The sequence below is a fragment of the Pipistrellus hanaki genome (genome assembly GCF_964339955.1).
Source record: "Pipistrellus hanaki genome assembly, chromosome: 2".
Classification (NCBI taxonomy): domain Eukaryota; kingdom Metazoa; phylum Chordata; class Mammalia; order Chiroptera; family Vespertilionidae; genus Pipistrellus; species Pipistrellus hanaki.
The window spans coordinates 154989557-155004939 of record NC_140504.1 but is presented as its reverse complement, the minus strand read 5'-3'; the positions used below and the strand labels follow the sequence as shown (position 1 = coordinate 155004939).

At 42.1% G+C, this 15383-nt stretch overlaps 1 protein-coding gene across 1 annotated transcript in view; it reads right to left on the bottom strand.

Moving 5' to 3' along the window:
* SLC35D1 (solute carrier family 35 member D1) overlaps positions 1-15383 on the bottom strand; it is a 47774-nt gene that overhangs the window by 5888 nt on the left and 26503 nt on the right. Inside the window, exons 9-11 of the mRNA XM_084872992.1 lie at positions 14128-14195; positions 13004-13082; positions 9590-9672 (exon numbers count right to left, since the gene is read on the bottom strand). Coding sequence (XP_084729118.1) covers positions 9590-9672; positions 13004-13082; positions 14128-14195 — 230 coding nt within the window. The remainder of the gene's footprint in view (positions 1-9589; positions 9673-13003; positions 13083-14127; positions 14196-15383) is intronic.

The following is a 15383-nucleotide window of genomic DNA, read 5'->3' as shown; positions in this document are numbered from 1 at the left end:
GATTGAGATAGCATGTATAAAGAGTCAGGCCCTTAAATAGCTAAGATTTGGAAACAGCCTAAGTGCCCATCAGCAGATTAGTGGATTAAAAAACTGTGGTACATGCCAAAACCGGTTTGGCTTAGTGGATAGCGCATCGGTCTGTGGACTGAAAGGTCCCAGGTTCGATTCCGGTCAAGGGCATGTACATTGGTTGCGGGCACATCCCCAGTAGAAGGTGTGCAGGAGGCAGCTGGTTGATGTTTCTAACACTCTATCCCTCTTACTTCCTCTCTGTAAAAAAAATCAATAAAATATATTTTAAAAACAAACAAACTGTGATACATCTATACAATAGAATACTATGCTGCTATAAAAAGGAAGGAACTCCTACCATTTGCAACAGCATGGATGGACCTTGAAAACAGTATGCTAAGCAAAATAAGTCAGTTGTAGAAAGATAAATATCACATGATCTCACTCATTTGTGGAATATAATGAACAACAGAAAATGCTGAACAAAAACAGATCCAGAGACAGAGAAGCACTGATTAGACTGTCAAACCTCAGAAGGAAGGTAGGGGAAGGTGGGGGGAAGGGAGGGGGAAATGTCAAAAGGACTTGCATACATACATATAAGCCTAACCCATGGATACAGACAACAGGGGGATGAAGGCTTGAGTGTGTGTGTGTGTGTGTGGGGGGGGGGGGGGAGAGACACGACAATGGGGGATAAGGTCACATATGTAATACCTTAATCAATAAAGAAAACAAAAATAAAAATAAAATAAAAAGAACCAGGCCCTAATCCTGGCACACAGTTAAGCAATTAAGAAATATTAGCCGAAACCAGTTTGGCTCAGTGGACAGAGTGTCAGTCTGCGGACTGAAAGGTCCCAGGTTCGATTCTGGTCAAGGGCATGTACCTTGGTTGCGGGCATATCCCCGGTGGGGGGTGCGCAAGAGGCAGCTGATCGATGACTCTCTCTCATCGATGTTTCTAACTCTCTATCCCTTTTTCTTCCTCTCTGTACAAAATCAATAAAATATATTTATATATATATATATATATATATATATATATATATATATATATATATGTATATATTTTATTTTATTTTTTAAAAAAAGAAAAAAGAAATATTAATTCCCTCCTCTGTCAACTCACCGACCAGAGGCAAAATGCAATGTTAACAAAGGGAGGGTGGTATAATCAGAGTTAACCTGATGCAAGAGGGCACCCTGTTGCCACATATCCAGTGCAAAACTGCACATAGAGACTACTGAACTCTGGAGAATGAAGAGCACAGCCTGGTCAGAGTCTCACAAGCTCCAACAAGAAGCAGCACAAGACTTTCCATCTCATCTTTATGTCTGACTTGATCATTATCAGGCATGTAAATTCTCAGAAATGACCTTTTCTGAATCATCTGAAGAGAACTGAATATTCATCAACAAAGATACCATGTGCCAAGCAGTCATGAGTTAATGCTTTGGAAAGGATTATCATACAGTTGCCCCATAAACAACTTGGGGGGTTAGGGGTGCCAAAAATCCACATATAACTTTGGATGCCCCCAAAACTTTACTATCAATAATAGCCTGCTATTGACTGGAAGCCTTACAAAAAAATATACACAGTTGATGAACACATATTTGGTATGTTGTAAGCATTCTATACTGTTAGAGGCCTGGTGCATGAATTCATGCACGGTGGGGTCCCTCGGCCTGGATGGCGATCAGGGCCGATTGGGGCTGGCCAGCAGGGGGAGGGACCACAGGAGTTTGGCTGGCTGAGGGAGGTTGGCTGTGGGAGCACACTGACCACCAGAGGGCAGCTCCTACGTTGAGCATCATCATAGCGACTGGTCAGAGCATTGTCATAGCGACTGGTCAACTGGTTGTAACAATCACTTAGGCTTTTATATATATATATAGATAATCCTATATAGTGAAAAGGTAATATGCAAATTGACCCTCACATCACGAGATAGCTGCCCCCATGTTGTCACAAGATGGCTACTCCCTCATCGTCACAGGATGGCTTCCCCCACGTCATCACAAGATGGCTGCCCCATGTCATCACAAGTTGGTTGCCCCCACATTGTCACAAGATGGCTGGCAGGGGAGGGCAGTTGGGGATGACCAGGCCTACAGGGGAGGGCAGTTGGGGGTGATTGGGCTGGCAGGGAAGCAGTTAGGTGTCAATCATGCTGGCAGGGGATTGGTTAAGTGTCAATCGTGGTTAGGGGGCTATTAGGCTGGCAGGCAGAGTGATTAGGGGCAATCAGGCAGCCAGGCAGGCGAGTGGTTAGGAGCTAGCAGTCCCAGATTGTGAGAGGGATGTCCCAGATTGGAGAGGGCTGAGCTGAGGGACACTACCCACCAACCCCCCGGTGCACAAATTTTGTGCACTGGGCCTCGAGTCTTACAATAAAGTAAGATAGAAGAGAAAGAACAGTTCTAGTACTTATATATTTATTGAAAAATTGACAGACAAGTGGACCAACAGAGTCCAGACCTGTGCTATTCAAGGGTAAACTGTAAAACTGCTTCCTGGCAACTTTGGGGATGCAGGGAAACTGGGAGGAGGGGAAGAGGAGGATGGAAAAGAGCAAGGGAAAGCCTAGATTTGGAGCGGAGTGGGGAGACCTATATCTGAATTTTCATACATCACTACCATGATTGTGAACCAGGATCTTCTACTGCTTCCAAAAAAAACACAAAAACCCAACTTCTCATTAATCTGGCTCCATAAACATTCACATGGAATTTGATAACTTCTGATACTTTGGAATTGGTGTTTATATATTCAACCGTTCTAAATATTCATTTTTAAAATCTCAAGCAATTCTCCAGCTGCCTAATATTCACCTCACATAGTATTACCAAATTCACTGAGACTGTGGCAAATACCACCAGGAGATAAACAGAAGAAAAAAGGCGAAGCTACTGTGCCTTGCAGATAGGGGTCTCCTTAGAATAATGCAGGAAAGACTGGGAAGTGCTGAGCAGCGTCCCGCCTCGGCTCTGGCCCACTTCTGATCTTCCGAAGCCATGCAAACGCAATCTGCCTCTCCCAGACCGAGAGCCATGCACACGTTTTCCAGCCACAGAGAAGTAGACAGCCGTTCACAAATGCAAACTAAAATGCCTTCAGTGGAGCCACTTCATGGCCAGGCACTGAGTCCTCCCGTCCAGCTGACCCCTCTCTTCTTTTGGTCCATAGTGTGCTCCTCCACCCCATCTCATTTCATTCACCCCACTCCACCACACCGGCCTCTTTGCTGTTCCGTGAACACACCAGGCACACTCCCACTTCAGGGCCTTTTTCTTTTTTTAATGTTTTTTATTGATTTCAGAGAGAGAGAGAGAGAGAGAGAGAGAGAGAGAGAGAGAGAGAGAGAGAGAGAGAGAGAGAGAGACGTGGGGGAGAGAGGGATAGAAACATCAATGATGAGAGACTCTTTGCTTGGCTGTCTCCTGCATGCCCCTTACCAGGGACCGAGCCCGAAACCTGGACATGTGCCCTGACTGGGAATCGAACCGTGACCTCCTGGTTCATGGGTTGATGCTCAACCACTGAGCCACACCCGCCGGGCTACTTCAGGGCCTTTTCACTTGCTCTTCCCTCCAGAAATCAATGTGGCTCATCCCCTCCATTTTTTAGGTCTTTACATAAAATATAACCTTTCAGCAGGTGCCCCCTCCCCTGAAATACTCCCTATCCCCCCTGCCCTGCTTAATTTTTCTGCAAAACTATTTAGCAGAGCTAACATTTATTGCCAGCACGTAGTTCACTCATTTCTCTCTTCCTTCATTTTCTGTCTCCTCTATTTGAAGGAAAACTCCATGAAGGGAAAGGTTTTGATCAGTGTGATAGCAGCTCTATCGCCTCTGCCTACAATGTTTGTACCTTGTAGATACCTACTATGCATCTGTTTATGAATAAATCTTCCTAGGTAGATTACAAATTCCCTGAAAATAAAAATTAGCCTATGGCTTTGCATGCATTAAGTAGTTACTTCCTTTAATATATGTACAGAAAGGGTTCAACAATTCTGATTCTTTCGCCTGCAAAGGGAAATAGAAGAATAAAAGACAACTCAGGCAGGAAGTAAGCAAGGAGACTCTGGAAATGTTCAAAACAAGAAGGGCCATTTTAACCGCTAATCCCATGTGCCCTCACATAGTTAAATTATAGGGCATATTTTAAAAGTTGGATTAGGATTAGAATCTCAGCTCTGATTCTTACTATGTGTGACTTTGGACAAATTATTTCACCTCTCTGATCCTCAATTTCATTATTATGTGAGATGACTAAATGAGATGACACTATAAAGGTGACCATCATCTACAGGTACTCAACAAACATTAACTTCCTATCTGTTGCCTTCCCAGGGATCTATTTATGTCCTTGCTATACTGAGATAAGTGTTGGTCTGTGCACAAACTTTAAAAAATAGAAGTACCTTAGTCACACAATTATGGCCAGGATGTGAATCAATCCATCTGCCTAGGAGTTTTAGGATAACCTAAATGGTACAGACACTTTCAAATAGTTCAGAAATTTCTTATACACATACACTTACCACACAACCCAGGAATTCTATTCCTAGGTACTTATCCCAAGCAAAATGCAAGCTTATGTTCACACACAAACTTGTAAGCAAATGTTTTAGCAGCTAATACAAAACAGTTAAGAACTAGAAACTTTTCCTTCAATTGGTGAATGGATAAACTGTGAAATTCCCAGTTTATCCATTCACCAATTGAAAGAATAGAATTCTACTCAGCAATAAAAAGGTACAAACTACTAATATATGCAACAACCCAAAATCTCAAATGCAACATGGACTGTGTTAAATGAAAGAAGTCATAATATTATGTATCATTAATGACATTCTGGACACTTCCTGGATAGAAAACAGATTAGGGGCAGAGGTTCAATGCAAAGGGACATAGGGACATTTTTTTTAGGAGTGTGTGTGTGTGTGTGTGTGTGGGGGGGGGGGGTGATACAGATGTTTCATATCTTGAATGTGGTGCAGTTGTCAAAACTCATAAGCTGTACATTAAAAGCATTTAATTTTACTGTAATTAAATGTATATTAATTTTTTTCCTGGAAGCAAAAAAAGGGTCAACAGCTGAAGAAGAGTTCCAGAGATTCTAAGAATTCTAGCTTGGGCAGTTCTGAGGATGATGGTGCCATTCGTTACAAGGAAAGGCTACATGACTCAAGTCAAAGCCACAGAGGGAGTGCAGCCACTGGGAGAAGTGCAGAAGCACGCACTGTCACCACCCTTCACTGCTCCTTCCCACCCTCTCTGTGACTGTCCCAGGCCTGGCCCAGCACCCTCATAACTGGCCACTGGACAAAGGCACTTAGGGGATTTGGAGAGAGCCAGACTCGCAACAGAGCCCTACTTCTGTCAGCTGAACATGCATCAAATCCAACATCTTGAAACAGAAATTCTACTGGAAGATTTTCCAGATGTTAGATTTAATACATGTTAGGCTGACATAAGTTGTAACATTCCAATATACTCAAGAACTTTAAAAAAAAAAAAGTTATTTTAAGTGGCTTTCAATGTGAAAAAAAAGATACCTAATCTTTCTGAAAAGATTATTTTATGAGATTTGAACTGTAGAGATCTAAAAAAAATGCAAATATAGAAACTTCTACTTCATTTTGGCTCTCAGGTTATTTATTTTAAGGAGGCTAAAAGAAAATTAAGACATCTCTGACTCAGTGTCATAATGACTTTTAATCCAGACTTTTAGAAATGAGTGAAAATCAGGCCATATCCAAGGTCAGAACTGGTTCACCATTTTGCTCCTTATACCCAGCCCCTTCCTCACAAATTTTAATGAGAGAGATATTTACTAAGCATGGATGTCAAGCAGTGAGTTAGGTACTTTACACTCATTCTAACAACTCTAAAAAGGTAGGTATTTTCATCCTTAGCACATTAAAAAAAAACTGAAGCTCAGAAAAGATAAGCAACTTAGTCACACACACGGTAAACTTCAGAACAACAATTCCAACCAGATCTGAGACCCGACTACTCATCTTCTTTCTATAATATGCAATTCTCAGATCGACATACATACCCACAGTCCTCCCAACTCTGAATCCCACAAATCACAAGTGATTTTTCCTCTAAAAGGCCAACAACCACAGTGGCAAAAAATGTCAGGGAGGGGCAATGATGAATTATTAACCTATTAATATTTGTGTTAGATTCTCATATACTATATACTAAAAGGCTAATATGCAAATTGGGCAAACAGCGGAACAAAGGGTTGATATGACCTGTAATGATCACCAGGGGGCAGTTGCTCAATGCAGGAGCTGCCCCCTGATGGTCATGTGCTCCCACAGAGGGGGCTCCGCTCAGCCAGAAGCCCTGAGCCGGGCTCATGTCTGGTGAGCGCAGTGGAGGTGGCAGGAGCCTCTCTCGCCTCTGAGGCAGTTGGGCATCCCCAGAGGGCACCGGGACTGCTAGAGGACACAGGGTGGGGAAGGGATCTACCCCCCAGCCCCAAGTGCATGAATTTCATGCACTGGGCCTCTAGTTGATCCATAAGAGAGGTAGAATAGCTACCCAAAATAAAACATCCTCCGAAAATAAGACCTACTTACAGGTTTCCTTCTGAGTGAAATATAAGGCATCCCCCCAAAAATAAGGCCCACCTAGGCTCTGTCTCAGAATGAAAATTAATTTACCGTAAACTGGTCGCTAGGGCCTAGTAACCAGTGACATTACGCGGAGTCCTGACATCACTGCTGTGTGGAGGCGGAGCGGAGGTCGGAGTGAGTGGTGAGCGCGGGGCAGGAGAGAGGAGGAGACTTTCGCAGATGCGAGTAGAACAGGAGGATTAGAGCGGATGGGAAGTAGCTAAGGTGGTGAGTGCTGGTCTGTCTCTGGTGACACTACCTGATGCTCGCGGCCGCCCTCATGATGACTGAAGGTTCTCAGTCAGTGGCAGACCCTGCTCCAGCCCAGATCCAGGCCCCAGCAAGCCCAGTGACAGTCCCCAGGCAGGCCCCAGGGGGTAAATGTCTGATAAAGGGGTAGGAGGGATGTCTGGTGAAGGTGTTCAGTGGCACAGGGGTGGGTGGAGGGGGATCACTAAAAATGACATAGGAGGATCAGAGGGGGCAATCAAACTGACACAGGAGGATCAAAAGGGGTTACTAAAATGGTAATCCCCCTCTGATACTCCTGTGCCATTTTGATTCCCCCATCTGATCCCTCCTGTGTCATTTTAAGTGATCCCCCTCCCCCCACCTTGATACATGAGAGATTTGGTCCACTGATTCTGAAAGAAATGGAGTCACAAGAAATTCACCAGGAAATTTAGGAATTGGATTGTTATGATGATGTTCCAGAAGATGATGACATGATTGTCATTGAATAAATAAGTAAATTCTTGATACTGTAGGATTCACAGTTTGTCTGGTTTGTGTTGACAAGTACTGTACTACCGTACCGTATACAGGTAATAAATGTCCTTTATTTTCATTTAACAATAAATGTGTACCATATTCTTCTTCATGGAAAAATAAGACATCCCCTGAAAATAAGACCTAGTGCATCTTTGGGAGCAAAAATTAATATAAGACACTGTCTTATTTTCGGGGAAACAGGGTATTATCATTTGTTTACATTTAAAGAGATTAAAGCTCAGAGAGGTTATGTAATTAGCTGCAAATGAGAAAGATGATACTACCATATTTTAGGCGAGAACTTCATAATTCTCAAAGTGCTTTTTCACCAATCCAAATAGAATTCAAAGAGCAAATACTTATTAAGCAACAACCAGGATTAATTCTAGGTGCTTGAGAAACGTGAGTGAAAAATATAGGCAGAGAGCCTACCCTCATGGAAGTTATATTCTAGCAGGGAAGACAGAAAATAGGCAATAAATATAACTAAGTCAATTATATAGTATATTAGAAAGAAAACAAGTGCTCTGGAAAAAAGTAATCAAAAAAGCAGAAGAAGATGATTTGGAAGAATCAAAAGAGGAAGAGCAGACTGCAATTTTAAAAATTAATTAATTTTACTTTTTTATTGAATGTATTGGGATGGCACTGTTTTAATAAAATTATATAGGTTTCAGGCTTACAATTCTGTAACACATCATCTGTATATTGTATTGTGTGTTCAAGTCTCCTTCCATCTCCTTCACCATTTATTCCCCCTACAGCCTCTTTTCCCTCCTCCGATAGCCCCATAGGTTATAATTTTAAATAAGGTGGTCAGGGTAGACTTCCTTGAGAAGACAACTTCTGAGCAAAACTTTTTAGGTGTAAAGAAGTTAGCCATGCAAGTATCTGGCAGTACGACATTCCAGGCAGAGGATATAGCCTGTACTAAGACCCTAAAGTGGGAGCATGTCCAGTGTTCTAAAGCAGCGGTCGCCAAACGGTGGTCCATGGACAACTGGTGATCCATGATGTCTGAAAGGTCAGCGGACACTGTTCTAAAGGAATAGGAAGGACCCCACTGTGGGTGAAATAGAGTGAGGGAGAAAAGAAAAGCAGGAGCTGACACTGGAGAGGTAAAGGAGGTAGATCTTCTAGGGCCTTGTCAGCACTTTGGGACATGGAGAGCCTGAAGCGGGGGATTAAAAAAAAAAAAAAGAGTGACATGTTCTGTCTTACTTGTTACAAGGAATACACTATCTATTCTGTTAAGGATTGCAGGGTTTGGAGTGGACAAGGGATTGAGGGATGGGGTGGACAAGAAAGGAGTCCAACCAGGGACAAATATAGAAATTAGACAGTAATTTAGACAAGAGATGTTGGTGTCTTAGATGATGAACAATGCAGATACTGAGAAGTAGTCCTTTTCTGAAGATATTCTGAAGGTAGAGCCAACAGAATTTGCTAACACACTAGATATTGGGTATAAGATGGAAGAGTCAAACACGACTCCAAGATTTTAAAACTGGAAGCCTAGAAGGATGGAGTCTCCTTCAGCTGAGATGCAGAGGTTTTTGGTGGAAGAGACTTTGGGAAAACTAAAAGGAGGTCAGTATTGGACATGTCAGCTGGAGATGTCAAGGGGGCTGTTAAATATATAGCATGAGTTCAGGACAGAGGTCTGGCCCAAATACAAATGTAATAATTTTTAAGCATATAAATAGATTAAAAACCATGAGATTCAAAATTCTTGAGTTGAAAAAGATCTTTCATACAAGACACACTCATCATTGATGAAGATAAAGTCTAAAGAAATGCAGTGATACGGCCAAAGTCAAACACATATAATGCATTTTTAACGGAGCTGGTATTCTTAGTCCTGCATTTTCTTAAGAACAGTGTACTGCCATCTGGTATACTAAGTAAAGGTCTGTTCTTCGAAGAGCTAAGTAAAAAGGAATTCAACTTCCAGAAAAGATTCCCCAACTATTACACATAAAATATGGAACCACTTTCTCTCCCTTAAAAAGCACTCTCTAAAGATGTTAAATATATAATGCATTGGAAGCACTCCATATAGGTTTGTTTAATAAATAACAAATTTGACATTAAAGAGCCCAACCTTGCTGTGACACTATTTGTCAAAGTGGTTATATTTAAATATTTTTACTTACCTGATATTTAAGCCAATGAAGTTCGTCCATGTGAAAATATAATCTCCACCAAAGACCATTCCAATATAAGTTATTAATATATTCTAAAAAAAAAAAAAGCAATACACTGTTACATAAGCTTAACTGAACTTTTTAAATATTCACATAAACGCCTCCCTGCTATGACCCAAATACCTATTCTTAAAATGCAAAAAATAAATAGACAATAACAAAATTCCACCAAACCTAAAATGAACAAGTATACTAACAAGGAAACAATGACATTAGCCTCTCCCCAATTTTTCCTCTACAGAGCGCTAAATGCTTTCACCAATACTAAAAAATACTAACAAGGTAATCAAACTTTCTCTGCTCTGTGGAATGGGCTCACATTATAAATCTAAACAGAGAAACTCTGCTGCTTCTAAGGGCAGAAAACACTAAGGCATACTTAGCAATCAGAAAAGAACACTTTTCCTCTCGTTGAGGTAACTGTTGACTTGTGATGGGACAGTGAAGAAGAAAAGCCTGCTAAGGTCAAGAATCTTTCCCTCTTTTTTGAGAAGGATAAAGGGGATGGTGGGAGTTTACCAACATGAAGAACGTTTTTAGAGGAGTCTTAGTATTTTCAAAACACACATGGGAAGTCATCTCAAAGTAGCATACCTAAAATCACGTCGCCTGACTCCCTTAAACTCCCAGGCATAAACGTCTTCTGCTTATCTGTGCTCCCCCTTTAATTAAACTCGGACCACAAAGGTGAAATAAAATTTTCCAAATGGATTCAGTTCTTCCCTAACAACCCCCTTTCTTTCACATTCCTAAGTCACTTACCTCCCTCCCTGCCTTTACAACTGCCATAAACTGTAAAAGTCACAAACATTGTTAGTACCTGGGTTCTCCTAGATTACTAGGTCTCTGAAGCAGAAAGTGCTCTACTTTAAAATGAACTTCCAAATTACTTTTATAATGGAATGCCCTTGGAGCATTCGAAATTATGTCTGCCTCTTCTAAGTCTAAGGATAGAGAAAGTATCATACGTTACCATAAAGCAGGTCTTTCTAATAATTTCAGGGGGTGTGAAATGCCATGGAACAGTAGGCAGCTGGGGAAAATGTGTAACAGGACCTCTCTTCAAACACAAGATCCAGAGATCCAGAGAGAAGGTGGGCTACCCTGTGTAATTACTCAAGGAACTTGAGAAAGGGAAAAGACAGAGAACCCAGGCCTCACTGAGCAAAACCAATCAGCAGGAGGCAGAAAAACTATAAGTACACATTAGGGCAGCCTAACACAGGTTTGCTATCAGGAAAAGATCCCAGCTCACAAAGCAGAACTAACCAGGAAGCACAGAAGAGTCCAGTAGTTCAAGACTAACTCTCAAGTTTTAGTAATACCTGAGAATCATCTGGAAACTGTTCAAGATGATCATTTCCAGGCTCGACTTTAGAGATTCTGACTCCATATATCCGAGGTGGGCCTAGGAATTTCCATGTTTAACTAGCTATCCCAAGTGATTTCCCCACCACACTTAAAAGAAACAAGAAATGCTGACCCAAGCGTTCATGGGGTTGGGATCCTCAAGCACAGAAGACAGCTTAAAGCCCCTTGGGGAACAATGACTGAGCTACAGGGTATCCACTGAGAGGCTAAGGAAGGAAGCTCCACTGTCACTCAGGAGAGTGAAATAGCAAGGGCTTCTGTGGACTCTCATCCGCCAGAAGGTTCAAGACATCCTTCAACAGCGATACCACATGGCAGAAAGAAGCAACAGCAATTGCACACTAAACAGGCAATCCAATTCTCTCCCTCCCTCTGGAGTTTGGAAGCAAAACTGATCCCTTTGGACTAAGTTCATAAGGTTCTACGCAGAGAAGGAAATAGGCAAAAGTAAAGAAATGGACTTAATGTTCATGAGAGCATGGCTATATTTGTGCCCCTTGCTGATAATGACAAAGAAAGTGCACTAAGAAATTCTAAGCAAATAGGTTTAGTTATTAAAATTAAATATAGGCTCTCCTGTACCATCCTTCTTGGCTAAAAACATGGTACCAGCTGCCCTGCTCTTGCTGTTCTTATTCTGAAGATGCAAGCCATCCAACTTTGCTCTTAAAGCATTTACTTTACAAAATGGAAACAGAGCTGCAAGCTCATTTGGGTGGGGGGGGGGGTGGGGCAGGGAAGAGGAGGGACGGAGAAAGGGGGGGAGGGCGGGGCGCTAAAGCCATGTCAGCCAGGTCTTTGAAAGTAGATTAACTGTCTAGATTTCAATGGAATTCAAACAACTGATTGTTATAATTTCATCCACAATTCTATTCACACCAAACACTCCAATTCCATGAAGTTTTGACCCAAATCTAATTTCTGAAATAAGGTCATGTGGACACCACTCCATTGGGGGTGCAAAGGGTAACACAGAGCAGTAAAAACTTGGCTCTGCAACCACTGTCCTCACTTTCTGACAAAAGGGGCATCATCAAGGAAGTCCCAAGGGCACCTCCACTCTTTCCCCAGTGATCTGGGATCTACCTCTCTCTGTTTTACCATTCTCAGAAAGCAAGCCTACCTGGCTAATCCACTTAAAACTCAGGCTCGCTGGGGCCGCTTGGACTTAAACCACTATGATTACAAAGTCGGGTGAAAGAGGCCTCAGGCTTCAAAGCCACTAATGTCAGCTCAGTATTTTTTTTTCCATTTTTTTTTTTTTTTATTGATTATGGTATCACATAATTGTCCTCATTCCCCCAATCCCATCCCAAACCCCTCCCTACATATGTCCCCCCCCTCCCCCCGTTGTCCATGGCCACTGGCCAGGCCCATGTGCATGCACACAAGTCCTTTGGTTGATCTCTTCCCCCTACCCTCACCCTCCCCAAATGTCAGCTCAATATTTAAGTCAACTTGACTCTCCTGGTGAAGATAAATGAGCCTGACTCAAATAAAACCATCAGGAGGAAATGACATCACTGGAAAAGTCAGACGCAGCTTTTAAAAGTGGGCCATTAGGTTTGGCTGACACACAGGAAACCTCCCTCGATTAGTTCTGGCAGGCACCCTTCCCCTAAAAACAGCCAGCACTCAGCAGGCAGAGAAGGAGCAGCTCTCATCGGGGGTTAGAGACAGGTCTCTCCCTACTGAGCTCGTCAGCTGCCCGGTCAGGAACAGGCCGAATTCTTCTTCCTCTTCTCTAAGATAACAGGCTCTCCTTTTCTCACGCTCCTCCTCGGAGCTAAACTGCCAGAAAGTAGAGACACTGTCCTCCCTGAGTTCTTAAAGACTATTTCCGAAACCATCACCACAATTTGTCAGACTATTAAAAAAAAGAAGAAGAAATAAGGAAAAAATATGGCTTAAGGCCTTAGCCAGACTTATTTGAGAGGAATAATTCTCAAGTAAAGCAGGTCCCCAAGGATAACAGTATTTTTTTCAACTCACCTTAATACAGCCAACTATTGTAGTTGTAAGAGCAGAATTATACTGAGTGCAGAGTACTGTGGCGTACATGAGGATAAACCTGGGATGAAGGAGGAGAGGTATCTTATGAGTAAGATCCAGGTGCTTTCTCTACAACTAGTATGTCAAATTCCAGGCTCATAACGAATATTTTTGTGGCCCAGCCAATATAAAGATATGTAAGAAACATTTCAATAAAAATTTCTTAACTTAATTTTTACAATATCCTGTTATACATAATTATCAACAACATTCACTATTGACTGGTTACTATAAACGTACACACCCTTATGTGCAGGGGCACCATTTCTCTCCACTAATACTAGCAGCAAATATTTTAGCAGCCGATTGCCATGTCATTAGTCTTAGACTGACTTGTTTGGTGTGCGCAGCACGAAATATTTCGCTTTCAGAGAACAAGAAAAATAGGTTTGTTTGTATTATGTTTATTAATTTGTGCAGTTATTCAGTGCCTGGTAAGTTGATGTTCAAGAAAAATTATTAATTTTTATTAAAATGTTCTATCATTTTATGTTAACGATTACTCATTTATTTCAGCCCTTTGTATTCAGCATGTCTCTCTCTCGACATAAACCTACGTTTCTATGAAAATTGAAGCTTTTGTTTTTTTTGCAGCCCACATAAACTTAAACCTTGTTTATTCGGCCCGTGTTGGCCTTCGAGTTTGACATGCTAGCTTTACAACAATCACTAACTGTGCAAACTCAGGCAACCTACCTGAGTTCTGAGCCTGCTTTCTCATGATTATAGGGACAACAACATATCCCAAATGGTCAATTTAGAAAAAAAATAACCCTATGGTGAAAAATAATATTGAGAAATAATGGTGCTTATTACCCACTACGTCATTGGGTAAACATTAGTGGTCCTCCAGCCTTGTAAGCATGACTTTGGGAATCTGTTTAGCTGCCGTGAGGGTACATTCCCAAAGGCTGTGAAACCACCTGAATGCGGAAGTTTCATTATCGGAGGGCAGAACTGGATACAGAATGGGGACAGAACAGGATTCTGAGGAATGAGGCAAAAGGACCCTAGAACACATTTCTCTAGGAAAACTACTTGATTACAAGACAGCAAAGGCTTACCCCATCACACAAGAGAGGGTGAACTGCAGAAGAAAGAGGGTGTCCGCCCAGCCTTCAAAATCCATTGCCTGCAATATATGGCAAAGCATCAGTTTTGGAACAAAATTAGCTGTCCCACTTGTTAATCAAAATCCTGTACTTGCTCCCAACACACACACACACACACACACACACACACACACACACACTTTTCCCTGCATCCCTCCAAGGACAGATGATGTTCAAGAATTTCATATATAAGGAGTTGAACCAATAAGCAGGTTCAAAAGGTTTTCTCCTTTTCAAAACGCAATGCGAGGGAGATTTTGTACTTCTCCCTATGGGTACAAAGAAATTGGCATTAGCTTGAAGGCACAAGCCGCACGGGGCAAATCTCAGTAGTTCTCCCAGATGGCTGGGATGAAAGGCTTTCTGAAGCATTAAATCATGCTCCCTCCTTGTTCCATGTGAAGCTCAAGTACAGCCTTCGCTGCACAAATTCAGCTGAGGTCTGTTCACAGAGAATTGCTATTTTAAAATAGTTATAGAAAAAGCAAGGCTTTTGCTGTCCTGTTTTTAAGCCAAAAGCAACAAAACGGAGAGACATGAATGGGCGCATTGATCATCTCATCTCTCATCCAAGAGGGAGGGTTTCTCTCTTACGTACGTAATTTCTCTTGCAGTAGGAATTGGATAAGCAAATGAGAGACACGTTTCATCTTTTGCCCCTGCCAACCTGCCCAGCTTCTACTCTTGCCACTTTGACATAAATAATCTCACAGCTCCAGGGCGCCAGCAGTTTGGGCTCCTTGTGGTTTATGAAATGTCACCATGCAGTTTCACACTCACATGCCTTTACCTGGAGTGCCCTTTCCCTCAACACCCAGCTTCTGCCCACCCACCGCACTGAAGGTCAAGCACCTCCTCTGCGGCACTTTCCCTACCCAAGCACGCCTTCCCCTGAGCCTCAGCAGGCGGACTGCGCCACAGGGCTCTTCCCTCTGGCCTGTGTGTATCTACACCAACTCTACAGGCTGTGAGCCGCCTGGAGAGAGGACCCACATCACATCTATCTAACCATATTCCTAACACAGCACTTGAAAGACAGGTAGACACTCAGTTTGTTTATAGTTCTTACTTTGTTGAGGCATAGCATACCAGAAAAAAAATGAACCAGTTATAAGTGTATAATTCAATGAATCTTGACAAATATACACTCAGTGGCCAGGTTATTATGATTTCTGAATGCATAATAACCTGGCCACTCAGTATATACC